Source organism: Physcomitrium patens, chromosome 8 (genome assembly GCF_059467195.1).
Source record: "Physcomitrium patens ecotype Gransden chromosome 8, ASM5946719v1, whole genome shotgun sequence".
In the NCBI taxonomy this organism is placed as follows: Eukaryota; Viridiplantae; Streptophyta; class Bryopsida; order Funariales; family Funariaceae; genus Physcomitrium; species Physcomitrium patens.
Window position 1 is genome coordinate 8,821,430 of NC_143417.1, and position 22,584 is coordinate 8,844,013.

A 22,584-nucleotide genomic window follows, 5' to 3' on the forward strand; every position below is an offset into this window, starting at 1 on the left:
ATCACTACAAAGACCAAAGGCTTGCAGGTGCAAGACTACAATGTTTGTTGGAGATGAAATGAAGCAAGGTGAAACACTACATAAGTAAGTAGATTGGTGTATACATACAAGTGCAAAAATTGTGCAAGAATGGCACTAGTACAACCAATACCTTGAGGTGTGCATACAAGTTATATAAGTAAAAGAGTGACACATGAACAAATTTTGGATAGGAGCAATCCACCTTTGCAGTTAGAGCAATAGGTGTAATAGCCTTATAAGCAAAAAATATCAAAAGAAAGCTTGATTTAGTCTTCATGCTGATTTAGTGAAAAAGAGGGCCAAAAACAAAACAAAAACAAAAAAACCGTAAACAAAAATAAGTAATGATTATAGTAATGAATCTTTGGCTAGCCAAATTTTTTTTAGTGCAAATCCGCTAAATTACAAATTCTAATAGCAAAATTCAAAAAGAAAAGTTTTACTCAATGTTTTCCTCCATATAGTGAGAAACCACACATTACATCATACGTCCAACTTATACCAAAGAAATAATGTCAATGACATAAATCTCAATAAAAAAGAATCTTAACACATTCTTATGTTACTTAAAAAAACTAAAAAATTACTAAAAGATAGTAATATATTGAGTTAAAATGGCTATTGCCAAAGACAAGAAGGCTAAAAAGACTTGAAACTAGATTAAAAATAAGAAAGAAATTTACAAGAGTGAAGAAGGTTTTATTCTTGCTTCTATATATACTATCTAACTAGAGCTATGTATCAATATTTTGTAGGACCTCCAATACGTATTGACTTTGTTAGATACATATCTTAACTTGCAAGGTAAGTTTTTTATATGTGTACCACATAGTTAACTTGTTCTACAAGCTACCAATACTTGTGACACATGGTTAACTTATTGATCAAGTTTCTAACCTACCAATATCACAGAAATATATATTTATTCCAATTGTTACTTATATGATTAGGTAGAAGTACGTAAATAAAGTTACCTTGTAGAGAATATTATCTTAGGTAAGTTGCTAATGGTCAAAGAATTGACTCATGGTATTTAAAAAGGGCATCCTATGGATATAGGACAAGGTTAAGGACCAAGAGTCAAAGTCAAGAGGATAAAGTATGTATTAAGAAATATCCATAAACTATGTAAGAGTAATTAGTGTTTGGCATAGGATACCTTTTTGGTTAGTAAGATGCCAAAGGATGCAAGGACCATAGGATATTTTCAAGGTATGTTAGATACCAAAAGATCCTAGGACCAAGGATCTTATGTGTAAAAGTCAATGAGTGGAAGTTGTCTTATAAGACAACAACCACAACCTATAAGTATTGATTGTTGGAAGTGAGAGATATCTTACTTCATACTTTCTGTGTGTACAACCTTACTGATGCTATATGTTGTGACTTCAAAGTTTTATTTCTTCAATAGGTTATGGACCCACTCACCTTTAGTTGTGAGTTTTGAAGTTCTTTAAAGTTCTTATGTTGTTATAAAGAGTAGATCTTATGATTGTTGCTAATGTTAGAGTTTTTTTATCTTCTAATTCTCTTTTTTGCATCTAATTATTGATATAGTTATGTTCTTACTTGCTACTAAGTGCATTCATGGTCTTGGAGATTATTATACACTTTAAAATATTATTTTTGAATACTAGTAGTACATTTCTTTGCTGACCTACCTCATTGATACACTAACATTGAACTTTCATGTGCTTAAGTTCCTAATAGATCTTCTTATAGTCAAAAGAGGTGTTGTGAAACATTAGAGGTGATAAAAGAGTTGTAAGCCTTGTAAGAGAGGTTTTGATAGTGTATAAGAATTGTGAGAAGTCTTAGAAGTGAAGTCGAGAGTGATCAAAGAGTGAAATCACTAATTTACTCACAAAGAGGGCATTCTAGTTTTCCAAGGCAACAATACCTTCTTGTTGATTTTGAGAGTTCTATCTTCTCTTTTCTTGATTTTCTTTGATCCACCCCTTCTTTAGACATGGCTTCAAGTAAGAGTGAGGGCTTGAGAGTGATTGAAAAATTTAGGAGTGAAAACTTCTACCATTGGAAGATAAAAATAGAGCTTTTGCTTGCTTCATTGAACCTTTGGGACATTGTTGATAAAAGTGAAGAGCCTCCTAGTGATGATGTTGATGTCAAGGTGAAGTAGGAATACAAACAATGTGAAAAGAAGGCTTTTAGCATGATTGCATCAAATCTTGATGATGCCAACTTTTCACATGTTATTGCTTATAATGGACCAAGAGAAGCATGGAAGACTCTTTGTAATATCTATGAGAGTAGAAACCTTGTTAATATTCTATGGACAAGTTCTTAATGATAAAAATAAAAGAAGGAGATGACCTCATGGCTCATGTCAATAAGATAAAAGCACTTACAAACCAACTAGCACTTGTTGACAAGCCACTTGATCATAGAGAAATTGTGTTGACATTTCTCATGAGCCTTTCCAAGTCCTACAACTACCTCATTAAGGCATTGGAGTGTATCAATATGAAAGAGCTTACCATGAATTATGTTACATCAAGACTTGTACATGAAATAACTAAGAAGAGAGAAAACGAGCTTCAAAGTGATGATTCGACTATATTCTTAAGATAAGGTAAAGGTAGCTTTCCACATCAATGTGATAATTTAAAAAACAACATAAGAAATTATTATATTTATAAAAAACCAAGTCATTTTGCTAGAAATTGCTACAAGGCCAAGAGAGGAGATAGAAAAAATGCAAATAATGCTAGTGATAGTTTTGGTAGTGATGATTATGCTTTCATGGCAAGTCAAGGAGCCTCCATGGTTGCCATGTCTAAGTGGATTATAGATTTGGATGCCACTAAGCACATGGTACGATATAAGTGTTCATTTGACACTTATGAAGCAATTCGAGCAATAAAAATATGGTTGGGAGATAATGACATATTACAAGCCATTGGAATTGGCTCCATTGTGGTGGAGATTGTGATGAAGGGCCAAATGAAGAGGATCAGATTGAAAGAAGTCTTACATGTGCCAAAGATGAAGGAGAACCTTCTTTTGGTAAGCAAACTTATATCACATGGTTGTAAAGTTCAATTTGACATAGATGGGTGTTTTGTGAAGACATTGAGTGGACAACATGTTGCCAAAGGCTTTAGAGATGGCAACCTCTACTTCATCAATTGTAAGAAGGTGAATGGAGTTGAAGTGGCGGCATATGTTGATTATCCACAAAATCAAACCAAGTTTGGCATTTGGCATCAATGACTTAGTCATTTGAATGCCATAAGTATGAAGGAGCTCTAATCTATGATAAGTGGCTTGGATCTTGGTCAATTCAGCCACAATGCTATGACACTTACTTGTGAAGGTTGTATTCAAGGCAAACAACAAAGGGCTTCATTTCCAAGTGGAATTGCAACATGTGCAAGCAAATTATTGGAGATGGTTCATTCTAATGTTTGTAGATTAATAAAGATACCATCGATTAGAGGAGTAAGGTACTTTGTGACATTTATTGATGATTTCTTAAGAAAGATGTGGATATATATCATAAAAGCCAAGAGTGAACGTTTTTCAAGGTTTAAAGAATTCAAGGTAGTTGTGGAGATGCAATGTGAGTGCAAGATGAAAGTGTTGCACACGGACAATGGAGGTGAGTACATGTCAAAGCATTTTGATGAATTTTTGAGATATCAAGGCATTGCAAGATAAATCTCTACTCCTTACACTCCATAATAAAATGGAGTTGCTGAAAGAGTAAATTGCACCATTGTAGAGATGACAAGGAGTATGCTTTATGCACAAAACCTTGGGCATGAATATTGGGCAGAAGCTATGGTCAATACAGTGTATACAAGGAATAGATGTCCAACAAGTGTACTTATATCAATGACTCCACAAGAAGCTTGGAGTGGCAAGAAACCTTGTATTTTACACATGAGGATCTTTGGATGCATTGCTTATGCAAAAAAACCAGATTGCATGAGATCCAAACTTGATGCAAAGGAAATAAAATGTATATTTGTTGGATATTATGGATGTACCAAAGCATATAGGTTCATGTGTTTAGAAACCAAGAAAATCATTAAAAGTCGTGATATAGAGTTTTTGGAGCATAAGAGTGCTTGTGAGCACTTGGAGATGTATTTAAGAAGGAGTAATGGTATGTTTGTGGACACATCTTTAAATTCAGCTATGAAAGAAGAAGAAGATGATGATAATGCTAGTAAAGATGGTGGAATTTCAAATCAAGATGAAGAATCAAAGAAGATAGATTATGAGGTGCCTACAATTGCAAAAATCAGCAATGAAAATAATCAAGATGTTAAAGATGATGATGGTGATGAGGAGTACCAACCTTTAAGTGTAAAGAAACAAATTTTAAGAGAAAAAAAGATTGCAAGAGCTATTGGAATGCATGAAGATGAGGCTTCATCAAGTGAAAGGAGATATCCTTTGAGAGATCAAAAACAACTTGGTGCATGGTGGAAGAACCACATCTTTTCTCAAGTAAGTGAAGAACATGCCAATATTATACTTTTTGTTGATTTATTGAGTTTATGTGATACAATGTAGTCTACGGATGCTACGAAGTGGAAGAATGCCATAGAAGAAGAGTACAAATTAGTCATGGATAATAGAACATAGGAATTGACTCAATTTCTACCAAATCAATCTTCAATTGATTATAAGTGGGTGTTCAGAACCAAAAGAAATGCCATAGACAATGTTATAGTATACAAAGCTAGGTTGGTTGCCAAATAATATCCACAAGTTGCTGGAGTTGATTTCAATGAGACATTTGCTCCCGTGGCCAAATTCACCACCATTAGAATTATTCTGGCAATTGAGGCAGTAATGGACTTGGAGATGCATCATATGGATGTAAAGACGGCTTTCTTGAATAGAAAGTTGGAAGAATACATCTACATGGATCAACCTCAAGGATTTGTTGAAGATGGCAAACAAAACTTTATTTGTAAATTGAAGAAATCCTTGTATGGGCTCAAATAATCTACAAGGGCATGGTACCAACGTATTGATATATTCTTAATGAATGAAGGATTTGTAAGAAGTGAAGCTCATCATTCATTATGTGTGATGCAATTAAATGAGTTCATATTGATTGCTATCTTCTATGTTGATGATTTGATCATCTCAACCAATGCTATGAAGATGATAGTTTGATTAAAAGTAAAGTTAGAAAAAGAGTATGAGATGAATGATTTGGGAGAGCTTGACTATTGTTTAATAGTTGAATTTATGAGAGATTGTGCTAAAAAGACCATTACAATGAGCCAAAGTAAGTACATTAAAGATGTGCTAAAATGATTCAACGTAGAGGAGTGTAAGCCTATTAGAACACCTTTGGAAGTTAATTTGAAGTTAATAAAGTCACGAAAGAAGCGTTTGCTGAAGTTGAAGAACAAATGCGAGGTATTTTATACAAGGCAATATTAGGCTCACTTAGGTATGCAATAGTTGGCATAAGGGTGGATCTTGTATATGCGGTGAGAGTTGTGAGTCAACACATGTCAAAGGCTGGATCAATCCATTGGAAAACCATCAAAAGGATCATGAGGTATTTAAAAGGTACTTTGAACTTCAAATTATGTCTTCGAGGTGATAACATTGGTATGCATGGTTATTGTGATGTGGATTGGACTAGAGATACTAATGATAGAAGGTCAAGAATGGAATATGTATTTTTTGTTAGAATGGAAGTAATTTCATAAAATTACAAAAGACAACCAAGAATTGCAAGGTCAACAATAGAGGCGGAGTACATGGCAGCAAGCCATGGTGCAATGGAGGCAATATGGCTAAGATAACTTTTAGAAGACATTAGAGATGTGCAAATGGAAGCAACTTCAATGAAGTGTGACAACCAAAGATGTCTTGTATTTGCAAAGAATCCAAAGCATCATTCAAGGAGCAAACACATTGACATTCAACATCACTTTATAAGAAAAAAGATTGAAATATGAGTGATTGATATGAAGTATTGTACAACGAAAGACATGCTTGCTGATTTATTGACAAAGGCATTAGTAAGGGATAGACACCACATGTTGACAAAGATATTAGGATTGAAAGTCTTTTGACCAATAGCAAAGTGGGAGTGTTGAAGTAAAAGTAAAAAAATGAATAAGTTACCTTGTAGAAGATATTACCTTAAATAAGTTGCTAATGGTCAAAGAATTAACTCTTGGTATTTAAAAAGGGCATCCTATGGATATAGGATAAGGTCAAGGACCAAGAGTCAAAATGAAGATAATAAAGTATGAACTAGAGAATATTCATAAACTATATAAGATTAATTAGCATTTGGCATAGGATACCTTTGTGGTTAGTAAGATGCGAAAGGATCTAAGGACCATAGAATACCCTCGAGGTATGTTAGATACCAAAGGATCGTAGGACCAAGGATCTTATGTATAAAAGTCAATGAGTGGAAGTTGTCTTGTAGGGCAACAACCACAACCTATAAGTATTAGGTGTTGGAAGTGAAAGATATCTTATTCCATACTCTCTTTGTATACAATCTTACTAATTCTATGTGTTGTGACTTCAAAGTTCTATTTCTTCAATAACATCTCCTTTTTTTGGTGCAAGATAAGAGTGTCTAGAAAGGGCATCTAACAAACCTTATTATTTTCTAAGTAGATATGTGATCTTAAAATCAAATCTTGATAAAAACATGCTTTAACGAGCTTGGCGACGATTCAAAACACATACTGACATGAAGTTCTCGAGATTCATGTGGTCGATATGTATGGTGACTAGATTAGAAGTGCCTTCTAGATAATGACGCCATGCTTGAAATGAATCCATAATTACAAAAAGCTTATGTCATGGATTTCATAGTTAATATCGGCTGCTAAAAATTTTTTAGAATAAAAAGCTATTTAGTGAAGTTTATCATCTATTCCCATTTATGACAATACGGCACCCAAAGCAAAATTTGATGCATCTATTTTCATAAAAAATGCCTTAGAAAAGTCAATGCAATATAAGATTAGTGCTAAAATAAAGGTCAAGTTCAAAATATCAAAAGATGCTTCAGCTTCTTTGTTACACTCAAATTTATCTTTGTAAGTCAAACATATAAGTGGGGCTATAATTTGAAAGAAGTCTTTGATGAAGATCCAATAATAGTTAGCGAAGCCTAAAAAGTATTTGACATCTCTTATCATTTTTGAAATCTTTCAATCCATAATCATTTGAACTTTCTTAGGATACATCATTTGAAATGATGTATCCTAAGAAGTCGACTTGAATAGTGTAGAATATACACTTTTCTATCTTGGCAAAGAGTCTTGCATCTCTTAATTTTTGTAATACACAATGAACATGAAATTCATGATTTCTTAAAATAGATCAAGATATCATCTAAATAATAGACAATAAAGTCATCTAAAAATTCTTGAAAAATATCATTCATTAGATGTTGAAAAGCTACTGGTGCATTTGTAAATCCAAAAGGCATGACGTTGTATTCAAAATACTCATACCTAATTCAAAATGCAGTCTTCCATTCATTTCTTTTTTTAATATGTACTAGATTGTATGCTTTCTATAGATCTATTTTTGTATAGATATTAGCTTGATTTAGTTGATCAAGAAGTCCGGATATCAAAAGTAGAGGGTATTTATTCTTGATGGTGATCTTGTTGAGTCCTTGATAATCAACACACATCCACAATGATCCATCTTTCTCCTTAACAAATAAGATTGGAGCTCTTGTTGGTGATTTGGAATGGCGTATGAAATTCTTGGCCAAATTTTCTTCAATATATTCCTTGAATTCAACCAATTCATTTTATGATAAACTATAAATTGATCCAAATGGCGATTGTGCTCATTTTTGAAGGTCAATTGAATAGTCATAAGGACAATGTTCTGAAAGAGTATCCACATTCTTCTTCTCAAATACATCATAAAATTCTTGATATTGGCTAGGAATACGACTTGAAGTCTTTGCATCATTAAAAACAGATGTGGCATAAATGACACAAGGTGACCTTTCTTTTGCAATATGCAAGAAAGCTCTTGCACCTATAAACATAGGTTTAATTGTACTAGAATTTTGAATGTATGTGTGGAAGAGATGTTGGTATTTCCATCAAATTATAGTAATTTTGGAACCCATGTATACGACTCTCAAATTGAAATTCAAAAAGTCGATTGTCACGTTTCACAACAAAGTAAATTGTTTGACTCAATGTTTGAGGATTAGGTAAGTTGAACATCAATTTCTTTACCTCATATTGTAATCCATAGAAAAATTAGCTAATAAGTGCAATATCATCTCACTTGATATCAGTTGCAAGTTGTCAAAATTATAAAGCATATAATGTTATAGATCGATTATTTTGTCATAAAATATGGATCTTATTGGTCGCAACATGGATTGGATCATATTTTCTATACATGGACCGGAATTTTGTCAAAAATGCTTCTAAATTATCCAATATTAAATCTCGTCATTCAAGAAAAGATGAAAACTATGATAGTGTTAAATCTGAAAGAAGTGTACCAATGAATCTAACTTGTAGTCCTGGAATTGGATAGCTTTGAGATTGAAGTTCAATGACAAGTTGTACTTGATTGATTAATCCTCAAAATTTGGATCTTGTACCATCAAACTTCTCGGGCAAAACAATTCTTGCTTCTCTAACACTTGAAAGATGTTCCACCATGGGTAGAAGGACATGATTTCATAGAGATGTTCAAGCAACTCTAATCATCTCTATATCCTCACTTCCTGCCATTTTTGTTGATCGTTGTGGTGGTAAGTTAAGTTGATGCATCGCAAGCATCTTTTTCTTCAATTGCTCTTGCATTTGTGCCATTGCACTCTTCATTTCAACAACTTCTACTCTAATAAGACTCAAAAAATATCTAATACAACTCAAGCTAAGTAGAAGAAAGGACTTGAGGACAATGAAAATACTAAGAATAATATTAGTTTAGAAGATGATAATCCGTAACTTCTAATATGCTTATGTCTTATCATGAGAAAGGGATAATCCACTCTTAATCAAGACAAGATACAGCAGTGATACTATAAGTGTACTCTTATCAATCTGTCAAGGACATGAATTAAAAGATGATAAGTAAACCAATGAAATCCATGTCAAAGAAAGAGTGAAAAAATAGAAATAAAAAAGTACATATATTTAAAAAAAAATTGAATTGCTTATTACGAAAAGACAAGAAAACTTAAGACTCTTGAAACTAGACTAGTAGCAAGAAAGAATTTGATAAGAGTGAAGAGGGCTTCACTCTTGTCTCTATATATACTATCTAACTAGGAGCTATGTAGCAATGTTCTATAGGACTTCCTATGTGTGTTGACTTTGTAGGACATATGCCTTAACTTACAAGGTAAGTTTTTCTACGTGGAGGCCACATAGTTAGCTTATTCTTCAAGCTAACAATATGTGTGGCACATGGGTAACTTGTTGACCACATTTCTAATCCAAAAAGTCAATTAAAGACACATATAAAGTCAAAGTAGCATCTATAAAGCTTTTAGGAAGCTTTTATAGAAGATATTATAGAATTAATTTACTTTTAACTACTTCTACTTACTTCTATCTATTTATACACATAATTACTAGCTTATATGCATATTTCTGTGACAATCTTGATAAAGACATGCTCCAATGGGCTTGACGACCATTTAAAACATATATTCATATGAAGTACTTGAGAGATTCTTATGGTCTGTATACACGGTGATTAGATTGGAAGTGCCTTCTAGATAATGATGCCATTCTTAAAATGAATCCACCATTGCAAGAAGCTCTTTGTTGTAGATTTCATGGTTAATCTCGACTAATGAAAGTTTTCTGGAATGAAAAGCTATTAAATAAAGTTTATTATCTGTTCCCATTAATGATAATACGACAGCCAAAGCAAAGTCTATTGCATCTATTTCCATAAAAAATACCTTAAAAAATTTGACATGATACAAGATTGGTGCAAAAATAAAGGTTGACTTCAAAGCTTCAAAAGATGCTTCAGCTTCATTACTCCATTCAAGTTTGTCTTTGCAAATCAAACGTATAAGTGGGGCTATAACTCGAGAAAAGTCTTTGATGAAGATTTAATAATAGTTGAGAAAGAACAAAAAGCATTGGACATTTCTTATTGTTTTTGGAATCTTTTAATCTATGATAGTTTAAACTTTGTTAGGATCTATCACAAGTCCATCATTTGAAATAATATATCCAAAGAAGTCGACTTGAGTAGTATGGAATACACACTTTTCTATCTTAGCATAGAGTCCCGCATCTCTTAATTTTTGTAAGACATGACAAACATGAAGTTTATGTTCATCTATATTTTTAGAATAGATTAAGATGTCATGTAGATAATAGATAAAAAAACTATCCAAAAACTCTTGAAAAACATCATTCATTAGATGTTAAAAAGCTGTCGGTGCATTTGTAAGTCCAAAAGGCATGATGTTGTATTCAAAATGTTCATACCTAGTTTGAAATGTAGTCTTCCATTTATTTCCTTTTTTAATACGTACTAAATTATATACTCCTCGTAGATCTATTTTTGTATAGATCTTAGCTTGATGCAATTGATTGAAAAGTCCAGATATCAAAGATAGAGGGTACTTATTCTTGATGGTGATCTTCTTGAGTCCTCAATAATCAATACACATCTGCAATGATCCATCTTTCTACTTGACAAATAAGATTGGAGCTCTTACTACTAATTTGCAATGGTGTATAAAATTCTTGGCCAGATTTTCTTCAATATTCCTTAAATTTAGCTAATTCACTTTGTGATAAACTATAGATTGGTCCAAATAGTGGTTGTGCTCCTTCTTGAAGGTCAATTGAGCAGTAATAGGAATGATATTTTGGAAGAGTATCTGCATTCTTCTTCTCGAACACATCTTGAAATTCTTGATATTGGCTTGGAATGCCACTTGAAGTCTTTGCATGATTAGAAATAGGTGTGACATAAATGAAATATGGTGATCTTTTTTTTTTGTTGCATACAAGAAAGCTCTAGCACCAACAAATATAAATTTTATCGTATTAGACTTATGACTTTCTATTAGATTAATTTTACTCTTAGTTATATTTTTAGAGAAGTTAAGAGTACGATAAATCTATGTAAGGATTATATTTTTTTAACCACAATAATCCTAAAATAAATAAATTAGAAAGAAATCTAATTATATTAAAGATTATGCCACTACTATGATCATTAATTGCTACATCTATAAGAAGTATTTCATGAATAATATCTCTAAAAGATAACAGACGATTATTAATGATTTCTATATGAATAAGTTTAGTTTTTTGTACTATTAGTATTTTATGACTTTTAACAAATTGTATATCTAAGAAATAAGTTGAGGCTGTTAAATCTATCAAGGCAAAGGCTTTATAATTATTAGGTTCTAAATGTATATGTATTATAAAATAAGGAAAGGGTTCTGAAAAAAGGATATGACCTTCATTAGAAATTGTATAAGATTCCAGCTCCATAGTCTCTACCTAGACAAATTCGTTTTCTGACATATTTTCTTCTTTCACAGTTGTGCTCTTCATTTTGTACTTTTGTCTTTTCTTTAGACAATGTTGAGCATTGTGTTTAGATTCTCCATAATATAATAACAATCCTTCTTAATGGTGATGAGTCTTTTCTTACTTGGTAAGAGATTTAAAATGTATCGCATCAATTTGTATATCTTCTACTTTTGAATATATGTGTTGAGGAGATGTTGGTATTGCTATCAAATTATAGTAATATTGAGGCCCATTTATGCGACTCTCAAATTGAAATTCAAAAAGCTAATTATCACATTTGATTGCAAAGTCAATTTTTTGACTTAATGTTTGATAATCAAGTAAATTGAGCATCAATTTCTTTACTTCATATTATAATCTATAGAAAAATTGGCTAATAAGTGCAGTATCATCCCACTTGATAACAGTTACAAGTTGTTAAAATTGTAAAGCATATAATGTTACAAATGAATTATTTTGTCTCAAATATGAATCTTGTTGGTTGCAATACGAGTTACATGATTTTTTCCATACATGGATAGAAATTTTGCCAAAAATGCCTCAAGATTATCCAATATTTGATCTCGTCATTCAAGAAAAGATGAAAACCATTGTCGTAATGTGTGAAGTCTTGCTTAAGAATGCTCCGGGCACCTGGCTATAGAAGAAAGAATAGAAATTGCGATAACAAATCCTAATTCTAATAGAATACTAACAATGCTCTAATTAGATTATAATAATGATAAACAAATGTAATCAAATTCAAAACAACTCAAAGAAATTTCAAAAAAACAATAAAATTCTTAAAGAAATATTAGAATGATGACAAATGTTACTCAAATATATGTCAATTCAACCTTAATTTAATTCTAGTTAAAACCCTATTGAATTTCACTCAAACTTTAGACCAAACCTAATTAAATCTTAAACTCTAATAAATCCTAAATCCTAAGTTAAATCCTAAATAAACCTTAAATTAAACCGTAAATCAAACTCTATTTAAAATCCTAAACCCTAAACCAAACCTTAAATCAAATCCTAATCCAAATCCTAAATCAAATCCTAACCAAACCCTAAACCCTAATCCAAATTCTAATCCAAACCCTAAATCAAATCCTAATCAAATCCTAAATCCTAACTCAAACCCTAATCCAATCCTAAACCCTAACCAAACCCTAAATCCTAATCCAATCCTAAACTCTAAATCAAACCCTAAATCGAACCCTAGCCAAACCTTAATCCAAATCCTAGTAATTCCTATGACAGATTTAAATCTCAATATCTAATGAATAAATCGTTGATCTCAATTCAAAATTTACATACTTCTTAAAAATCAAGTTTAAAATAAGCACAAAAAAATTTGAAAAGGATCGGAGTTACCAAATTGACGAAAACCTCAAAAATATATTCGGGTGTTAGCCGGCCTCCTTCTCCAATCTTGATGCCAACCTTTCAAAGCCAATTTCTCTTCTTTGCACCGTTCGATTGGTTTCAAATTTCTCATGGACATAGAAAAACAAGTCTAATACCCTCTCACACAAGTTTTACTCCAATCCAACTAGTAGATTGCATGAAATCTTAAAAATCCTCACTGGACCTAAAATTCTACTTTTTGAGACCTTGACTCACTTAAACCTCAATATCTCTCACTTCAACCATTAGATCGAGCTCAAATTCACAACATATATTTAATAAAACTATAATCATGAACCCAAAAATTTCACCCATAGATCTGCAACAAAACTCTCAAAATCACTCAAAACATAAACCCTATTTTATTTCATAAAACCCAAGTCATCCGAAACAAACCTCCCCTTTGCAAAGCTCTTACAAAGTCATATCAACTTCAAATCACCCAAAATCAATGCCCATAGAAACCCTATCCAATCTTCTATCAAACCGCACTCTCTGATCTACCAAAGAGTCCCGGAGTCGTCGTCGAGACTCAGTTTTGTGCCTCAGGGTCTGATTTCGATCCTAGTTCATAACCAGTCCTCTCCGGGTATCAACTTTTGTCTTCTTGAGGTAATTTTTACTAATTTGCACTCCTAACTCCTCCCTATATATGTCTATATTCTTTATTTTTTTAATCTACCTCATTTTGCTTTATTTATGGCCTTACAAAGTAAATAGAAGCATAATTTGTAAAAAGGCAGCATTAGCACCTTTAATTTTTCTAACCTTTTACTAATATCTATTTTTCCAAGATAATTTGCTACAATATTTTTGAAGTGAGATCTTCAAAACATGATATATTTCTTCACCCTTTCACCTACTAGTCACCTACTAGTCACCTACTACTATAGTATATTAATGAATCTAACTTATGATTTAGGAGTTGGATAGCTTTGAGGTTGAAGTTCAACCACAAGTTGTACTTGATTGATAAATCCTCGAATTTTGGATCTTGTACCATGAAACATCTCGGACATAGCAACTCTTGGTTTTTTACCACTTAAAGGATATTACACCATGGGTGGAGGGACATAAGTTGGTGCAGATATTGAAGCAACTCTAATCATCTCTATATCGTCACTTTTTGCTATTCTTGTTCATCCTTGTGGTGATATATTAAGTTGAGGTATTATAAGCATCAACTTTCTCAATTGCTCTTGCATTTGTACTATTGCATTCTTCATTTCAATAAGCTCTGCCATAATAACACTCAAAAAAAATATCTAATATTGCTCAAGACAAGTAGAAAAAAAGGCTTGAAGACAAAGAAAATACTAAGTATAATATTAATTTGGAAGAAGGTAATCTGCAACTTCTAATATGCTAAACTCTCTATAGTTAGGTACTCAATATATTCATAGATAGAAAATCATGCCATACAACAACTACAATCCACAAACATATATCAAGAAAAATCTGTATATGTTCATATATATTTTGGATATGTCAATATTTTGTAAATAAATAAATAAATAAAATAAAATAAAATAAAATACTTATTTTATTATAAAGTAATATTATTTTATATTAGAAAAAACTCACAAAACATAACATCAAAATTTAATTCATGTGATTTAATATTAGAATGAAAATTCCTATCAATTGAAAGCATGACAAATTCTATTTGTAAGAAATCTAAGTTGTGAGCTACGAGCTTTGAGAAATAGGCACATCACGACACAATACAATAGAAAGTAGTACATGACAAAGAACACAATAAATTCCACTTAGATGAAATACAAGCTGTAGCTTTTAGCTTTGAAAAACAAATACAAAAAAATAACATAACATGACCAATAACACAATAAATCCCACTTGCGAAAAATCTGAGCTTTAAGCTTTAAAAAACAAGCACAATAAAACAACACAATACAACCGAGAGCATAACTCGACAAGAGCTAGTACAACAACAAGTAGAACATAAGATGCACCTAGGCAACAATCTTGATAGATAAAGCTATTATTGGAAATTCTTGAAATCGTAATAACTTGGATCTTAGAAAATCCAATAACTTTACATTCCTTACATTCTTAGAATTCTTTCTTAATAGCCAATCAAATTGTGGTTTTGTCTCTTAATCTTATATGCAAGCTATTTTATATAATAGATATATTTCACAATATAATATCATTAGTCAAGCCTCATACTAATTTCCATTAAATTGTCAAATATACACAATTTTAAAAATCCACATGACTTAGTTCAATTTTAGAATTATAAAAACTTCTTTCAAAAGAACCATAATGTAGTATTATACTCAAAAAGAATAATAAACCAATGCAAATGAATGCTATTATACATGATGTCTTGTTGCTCCCATAAACTCTTCCTTTTAATATGACAATAAGATTTTAATTATCATCGTTGTCATCGCGCCTTCCTCCCTTCTTTCTTTCCTTTACTCTTTGATTATAATTAATAACAATAATATTATTTTCTGGTGCTTGCTTCAATCTTAACAAAGCACAAGAGCACACACTCCCATAAATAACATCCTCCACCAAACAGATCACGACATGTGTCAAACACGTGGATAGGCCCATGTGTACAATAAGTTTCGGGGAAAAGGATTGTGCCTCGGGCATCTTCCTCTTCCACATATTCACACTCGTGAACCCACAATGGTAAGTCTAGAGCACGGAAAAGAGACACGCAAAAATCAAAAGCAAAAAGGCAAAAGTATGGGACGGAGAAAAAGCAATTGCAACGTCTTTGTCCGTCACGTTTGGTGCCACGGCGATGGGTGCATTTTTTTTTCTTTTTTTGGCGAAGTGGTGACACAAGCTCCTTGGGTCCCATGACCACGCTCACTTAATAAAACAGAGTATCGTGCTTGAGTTTTTCATTCACAAAATGAGCCAACTTCTGCCGCGAATTGTTTACGAAAATCTTACCAGCGTTTTCTTTCTGTTTTTTCTTCTTTTCATACTTGTGTTTTTTTTTTTTTTTTTTAAATCGTGAATGATAAGACTGGTTATCGCTGAAGTTTGATGCGGTGAATATTCTTTTGAACCGACATGATGTGCTCGATTTGGCGAGTTTTTTTTTACAGTTTGATTTTAACACGAAGTGTATTTTCTTGAAGTTACATTGCTAAAGCTGTTTGGATCGCAGCTGGAGTTTTCAGATTGGGAAGAAACAAGTGGATGGATGAAAGAAAGAGAGATCGACGACATTGAGACGGTGAATTTGGTCCCCAATCGCCTCGCGCTTTCAAACCATTGCGTGTTCGCACAATTCCTCTGGTTCCACCACCTCCCTCCACCACCGATGCAACGTTTTCAACGACGTTTCTTTCCCGCGCTTCGCGCTTTTACTGAGCTGGTGCAGAGCCTTTTGTGTTTTGTTTTTCTGGTCTGCGTGCGTTGTTAGTGCGCTTTAGAGTCAGTGGCTTGTAACTCTTTGTGGGTTCGTGCTATTTTTGAGTCGGGTTTAGTTTTTCTTTCAGTTAATGGTGCTAGAAGAGTTCTGGGAGGAGCCTGTCAGTGGAGACACCGATAGGGTGGAATTCGCGTTGTGCTGCATTCCGCCTGAAGGAGAGATTTTATTATTTTTGCGAGATTTAGCCTAGCGCCTCCGCGGTTGAGAATTGCGCCGGTGGTATGTTTCACTACGTCCTTCCGTAAATTTCAGGTTGCTGCGGATTTTGCCTTTAGTTCGGGGCTCTGCAAGTGTTACTATTGTTTCCACCTAGCGCGGGTACCGCATTGATAGCGAGCATCTGGTGCTTGGGTTCGTGGTCGTGTAGATCACGTTTACGTACATGGTTTTTTGAGATTGTATGGAGAGGACTGATTTCGAGGTGAATGGGGGTGGAGATAGGGAGGGGCAGCGAAGATGGGAGAAACGCCGGTTCCTGACAATGTGGCAGAGCTCTTGGTGGTGCGGCACGGCGAAACAAGCTGGAATGCTTTGGGCCGGCTTCAGGTATTACCATCTCGACCCTACTCCAAAAATGCTTTTGCCTCTCTGCGTGCGTGCATTACCGTCATTAGATCGTCAATTTCCCAACGTACTGCAGGTGGAAATGTTCTCCTTTGTATCGTGTCGGGTTCAATTCCATTGTTGTTTTTTCTGGCCTATACACACTCATGGTAGCTCGAAATGCCAAAGGGTGCACAGAAGCAATGGTTGTAGGGTCAGACAAAATCCCTGTGGATGCAGTATAGCACTTAGCAATGCAGGATGTGCACGTTTAGATTAGATCCTGTTTCAACAAAATTTTGAAACAGAATTCAACACCAATTCTATCGATGGAAGGTTTCATCCAGTGTAGAAAGCTGCAGAAAATGTTGTTTTCAATCTCTAGTCGAGCAAATTGCGAACTCGATGCTCGTCAGCCGGTTAGATTGTCCTCCAGTACATCAGACATATTTGACTTAAATTGGGGCTGTAATTTCTTAAACCCTAGACAAGATGCCAATTGGTGTTGTTGCTGTTGGGAGTGTTGAAGAGTAACTTAAGATGTGTGCATTTTTCAGGGGCAGGCAGAATCGGACCTAAACGAACCTGGCAAGAAACAAGCGCAGGCAGTTAAGTTTGTAGTGCTTTTTGAATTTTTTTCTCCAGAGAGGTGCGCTGTTGTTATTCCACTAGCACTTTTGTCTTCATGTTTTTTGATTCACTGAAAATTGTGTTTCTTTTCAATTTTCACTGAGGCTGTTTCTTTGGCATTGTTCTTTAGGTGGCTGACAAGTTAGCAAGCATGGGTCTAGAATTTGCTGCTGTATATACTTCAGATCTACATAGAGCTTTAGATACAGCCCAATCTATTGCTGAAAAATGCCAGTGCTCCAAGGTATGGATGATTTCTGAAATAATTTCTTCTGAAAGTCAATTTCTCAGAAGAGTGCTGCACTTGTATGCACTTTGACAATTACGTGCGATCGATCCTGCATCATATAAAAGCCACATCGTCAGGCAGCTTAATCTCTTTCCAGCTAGTTCCATTGTCAGATTTGTAATGATCGAGGTTAAAGCAGATTGTTGTTAGAGAGGATCTTCGTGAAAGATGTCTAGGGGATCTGGAGGGTCTGACACGCACTGAGGCGAGAACGGCAGCACCAGAGGCTTTAAAAGTGTTTATGAAGAACGATGACTCCCTTCCAATACCAGTACGATCAGCAGCACCACATCCTAAAGTTTTACATGTTTCACAGTTACTAAGAACAATTTCTTTTCTGTTGGTTATCATGATTCACATGCTCTAATTACTCGATGGCCCAATCAACTTCGTCATGGTTAATCATCCGACTCAAGTTCGATAACCGATTCCTTGTGTAGGGTGGAGGGGAGAGCCTGGAGCAGCTGTTTGTGCGTGTCCAAAATAGTTTCGAACAAGTTGCTTTAGAGAATCTTGGTGAATTTCTGTCCACACATTTAAGGGCGCTATCAAGTACTAGAATACTAGGTGTTATCTTTAATCGATTGAATTTTCGTTCGTATTTATGTTTTGTTGAGCACTAGATTTTTAGGTTGGATAGTGGGTGAGGCTTCGACCCCAACATCCTAAAGCAGCATTGAAGATGGGCACAGAATTTGTATTTGTGGCAGCATTGTTGTTGTTATTGTTGTGATGAGAGTCCCGTGGGCTGTGCAGGCAAAAGGGTTGTGGTAGTCACTCATGGTGGAGTGTTGCGAACCAGCCACATTATTGCGAAAGGGCTGCCATGTCCCGGCAAGGTCGTGAATGCTTCCATCAGCGTCTTCCACATCTCTGATGATAAAGATTGGACGATCATTTCATGGGGTGACGTTAGCCACTTGCAGAACATTGGGTTTCTGAATACTGGATTCGGAGGGGATAAGCTATCAGGGTAGAACTTCCGCTCTCAGCTCATAATTCAAACATATTATTCCGAGCCTCAGTAGGCATCGACCTGCTCGTGAGGTAGGTAAAATTGTCATATGTATTACATTTCTGCATGTAACAACCATTGAAGGGGATGGGGTAACTATTACAACCGCCGTTATTGGTCATTTAAATTGAGATGTATTAGTTCATGTTCATGACTACAAATGATCCTTGAACATGTTTGTTTTTGGGTCATTCAGAAATAAATTAAACAAGTGATAGTCTGTGTTTCACGTTTTGAGCATAATTTCATCCTTTCCAAGTGCCCAAAGAAGTCTTAGATGCATTGCTACTAATTTTAGCCCTTCACCTAGCAATGTCCAAGGGATCTATCCCATGTTACTGTTGATAATGAGGAAATGAACACCAAATGATTCTGAACCCAGCCTGACTTTCACTAAATGGGAGTGCCCCATGGAAATTATAAGTTAAAACACCTCACCTGAGTGTGAACCCCTGTACGATCCTAATAAAAATACCTTGTTTCAGGTCTGCTACAAGTACCTCATTTGAAATCTACAACGACGCCACCTAGAGAAAGGGGCGTTTTGCTACATGACCCAACCCAGGCCTACGTCTTTGCTGATTTCTTCACAGCAGCATTGGTAACCTTCTCCTTGATTTTTGATAGACGAGGAGACTTTTTGGGGCTAGGATTTGCTGCAGCTCCATTTTTTCTTTTGTTACCTACCCCATGATTTTCAATCTCCTCGACAATGCTTGCTTCTATCCCCCCTGAGAAAAATACACAGCCACGAAGTGTGGAGTTGAATATTTAATAAAAAAGAACTGCGCATTTTCAAGTGTTAGGGGGGTATTGTAGCAGGCTTATATGGCATTCAGAAACTATTATTAGCAATGCATGACTACTCTTGAATTTAAGTAGTTGACAGCTGTGCCAGACTCTTGGCCGCCAAGCAGAGGTAGAGAGGAGCTCATTGAGTCTGGAAACTACATGAATTACCTGGGCAGGCTTTGGCTAGGTCTTGGACCTCACACTGATCCTTAACTGATAAATTATCCCAACCAGCCATTGCAGCTAGAGGGCTTGTCCACCATCTCAGTTTGAGGAAGCACTCAACATGTCTCCACGCAGGCTGCTTGCCACGAAAGCGAGGGTTGTCTACCATAGTTGCTACGCGCACCTGCACGAGACAAAACTTCATCTTTAGATGAAACTACCATGTGCCGTATTGTTTTCTCAAAAGTCAGGATCTGGCAGCAACAAAATTTCGAAATTAAGAAACTTGAGCAACACGCTAACAAGTACTCTTGCGAAGTCATGTTCGCACACTCATCTGAAACATGCCAGCAATTAGATTGGAAGCGTACGGATCCTGATCCTCTCATTATACATTAATGTAAGCATACTGGGACGACCTGGTTGTCACCACATAAACCACTGCTCAGAGTGAATTGCAACAGCATTTCACTTACGTGTCCTTTCTCAATCTTTTCATTACAGCTCTTGCAAATAGATCGAGAGCTCTTGGCGTTCTCAATCTCATATTCACCAGTGTTGTCTCCACTCCCTCCAGCTGTAGGCGCTGGTGTAATCGATTTGCCTCTGTTAATCTCTTCGTCCGACGCTGCCAACGACCCTGATTTCAAAAGAGCTGAAATGGTTCGTAAATGATTTTCATGATTCCCTGAGTTCAAATGGTTATGATCTATTGTGGGACTAATCCCACTTTTAATTCTCACTAAGGGAAGTGAAAGCTGTGTAATCATAACAATGAACACTAGAAGAGTGCTTGTTCAACTGGAAATATCTGACCAGGTGGAGAGAACACATCGCAAACCTTCTATGTACTTTCGCAGATTTTGCAAATCACCTGCCCTCAAGTCCTCTAATCCATCAATCTCTTCCAAACTGCAATGTAAGGTTTGTGGTCAGGAGATGACATTGATAAACCCTAAAAATGCCGATGCGAGCCTGGCTACACTACACATAATGAGAGCTCGTAAGAGTCGAATGAATAGCTTCAAAAATATTGGTACTCTGTACTTCCAAAGAAATGTGAAACATTTAACAATTCTGCCTGAATTTGCCAGTTAAACGACGGCTGCTCAAACCAGCAACTTTGAAATATCTTAGGGTATAGGCGTGCGATAGACAAGCATCCTAATTACTAGACACATTCAATTCTAGATACTTACGACTTGATTTCATTTTCATTCTGAAAGACGCAACTCGCATGATTCCACAGCTGTAAAAACCAACACATTTTGCTAATTCAGTTTCAGGAATGCGAGATGCAAAACTAACAATCGCAAATTTAGGTGACCAACTGAAACGATGGAGTTCAAAACACAAATAGAGACAAGAGTAAAGACCATGATTTTTTCATACTGTAATCATATTCCAGCGCTCACCAAAACGACGAATCATGAAGAAGTGTTTAAGATTGCAAATACTTACTGGCATTACTCCGTTAAATTGATGAGCAGTCTGAACCTTGGCCAGACGAAAAGCATCTTTGACAATGGGTTTGTTGCATGCTCTACAAGAGGACCTGGAGCTCTTGGCATATTCCGCCTTCCATGGTTTATGTGCTGATTCTATATCCTTCGTCATGTCGCTTTGTACTTCCGTGTGAACAAATACTTGTGACCTGATAGAGGAAACGGCAATACATGATGAACTTTCCAGTAGACCACCTTGAAAAACTTCAAGCTAAACACTAGACAATGAACAAGTTGTGTTCTGCAGTATGAAGTACTGACATGTAAGCTGCACCATCCAGAAGGCTACAGGGGAAGGGTAGGGAGATGCATGGTAACAAGTTTGCTTTTGCAAAGCTGACTTTCGTCACGTGTACCAAACGCAGCACCCAGGAAACCTCAGATTCTGCATATTCATCTAGACGCTACCAAGAAGTTCTCTTAACTAGGATTTTCTCAGCAGAAGTACTGACGTCTTATGTGGCATGCAATTCAACATAATTTATCAACCAATGAAATCAGAAGCACTTTATCATGTAAAAGCTCACAGCAAGAGCTCATCATGTACACTGATCAATGTCCAAGACATGCAAAGAAAAAAAATGATAACCCGATCCACATAAAGAAAATCGTAAGTAAATCGAGACACTCCATATCACGCACTAGAAACTGGTATGAGTGTTGTATGCCCAACAATGTACTCGAATTTCGGGAACCGAAAGGCCCGGAACTGTTTCAAGCTCTAACCTCTGAAGCAGAAAAACAGACAATGAAATAGCTCATGTTCACAATACAATCGAAGAAGCTATTTAACAGAATACCCATCAAAACTAACACAATCCGCCAGAGAACACGCCACAAAGCGTCACTCACCTTTCGATCAGCAAAAACTTGAAAGAAACCTCAATCGATCAACCGTTCGCTCGAACAGCAAAAAAACGAATCACCTTCTAAAGCAATGAAAATGAATCCAAAGCACAGATTGAAAATCAACGGAAGGCTGTGAGGATTGGTTCACGAGGCTACATTGGCGTCTCTTCTGCTTCACCTTATGGTGAAGCAAGGATAGAAGGCTGTCGGCGATGGCGAGCATCCGGGCAAGGTGGCATTCGCATGGAGCAACACTTGGCGATGACAACGAGGCCAAAAATCAATTTAGCTTGAATCGCTGAGCGAAAATTGCTCTCCAACAGCGTCCTGCCAAATAATATCACAATGAATGAACGTTGTTCATCTAACGGATGATATATCGAATAGACATCGATGGGTGATAACATGTGGATGAAGGGGTTTTT

General features: G+C 35.3%; 2 protein-coding genes and 1 long non-coding RNA gene across 5 annotated transcripts; 2 read left to right on the top strand and 1 right to left on the bottom strand.

Moving 5' to 3' along the window:
- Positions 1-16,010: 16,010 nt before the first annotated feature.
- LOC149988453 (uncharacterized) lies at positions 16,011-16,577 on the top strand. Its single transcript, XR_016504462.1, has 2 exons — positions 16,011-16,314; positions 16,439-16,577. It is a non-coding gene; the product is annotated as an uncharacterized LOC149988453 (long non-coding RNA).
- Positions 16,218-19,653, top strand: LOC112285394 (metal-independent phosphoserine phosphatase). 3 transcript variants are annotated; one of them, XR_002970678.3, is made up of 8 exons: positions 16,218-16,590; positions 16,813-16,917; positions 17,472-17,522; positions 17,675-17,788; positions 17,973-18,104; positions 18,274-18,349; positions 18,590-18,880; positions 19,334-19,653. XR_002970678.3 is itself a non-coding variant. In XM_024526185.3 (7 exons), the coding sequence occupies exons 2-7, from the start codon at positions 16,828-16,830 to the stop codon at positions 18,808-18,810; spliced, it is 684 nt and encodes a 227-aa protein (XP_024381953.1). In that variant the 5' UTR covers positions 16,218-16,590; positions 16,813-16,827; the 3' UTR covers positions 18,811-19,091. The 3 variants fall into 3 exon arrangements, 2 of the variants coding, with proteins under 2 accessions (XP_024381953.1, XP_090108601.1); XM_024526185.3 differs by lacking the exon at positions 19,334-19,653 and having other exon boundaries at positions 18,590-19,091; XM_090252475.1 differs by lacking the exon at positions 19,334-19,653 and having other exon boundaries at positions 16,487-16,623; positions 18,590-19,091.
- LOC112285393 (poly [ADP-ribose] polymerase 1) lies at positions 19,012-22,490 on the bottom strand. The gene is made up of 7 exons (XM_024526184.3): positions 22,163-22,490; positions 21,267-21,459; positions 21,005-21,054; positions 20,647-20,717; positions 20,282-20,445; positions 19,809-19,989; positions 19,012-19,579 (listed from the first exon to the last, which is right to left on the bottom strand). Exons 2-7 carry the CDS (start codon positions 21,420-21,422, stop codon positions 19,416-19,418), a joined length of 786 nt encoding a protein of 261 aa, XP_024381952.1. The 5' UTR covers positions 21,423-21,459; positions 22,163-22,490; the 3' UTR covers positions 19,012-19,415.
- Between the last annotated feature and the right edge of the window lie 94 nt (positions 22,491-22,584).

Excerpts from the sequence above, each read along its gene's own strand:
- LOC112285394 (XM_024526185.3), top strand. The coding sequence starts at position 16,828 with ATGGGAGAAACGCCGGTTCCTGACAATGTGGCAGAGCTCTTGGTGGTG. Across the intron at positions 17,523-17,674 it reads GCAAGAAACAAGCGCAGGCA|GTGGCTGACAAGTTAGCAAG; the intron begins GTTAAGTTTGTA and ends ATTGTTCTTTAG. Across the intron at positions 17,789-17,972 it reads AAAAATGCCAGTGCTCCAAG|ATTGTTGTTAGAGAGGATCT; the intron begins GTATGGATGATT and ends AGGTTAAAGCAG.
- LOC112285393 (XM_024526184.3), bottom strand. The coding sequence starts at position 21,422 with ATGACGAAGGATATAGAATCAGCACATAAACCATGGAAGGCGGAATAT. Across the intron at positions 21,055-21,266 it reads AATTTAACGGAGTAATGCCA|CTGTGGAATCATGCGAGTTG; the intron begins GTAAGTATTTGC and ends TGGTTTTTACAG. Across the intron at positions 20,718-21,004 it reads AATGAAAATGAAATCAAGTC|TTTGGAAGAGATTGATGGAT; the intron begins GTAAGTATCTAG and ends CTTACATTGCAG.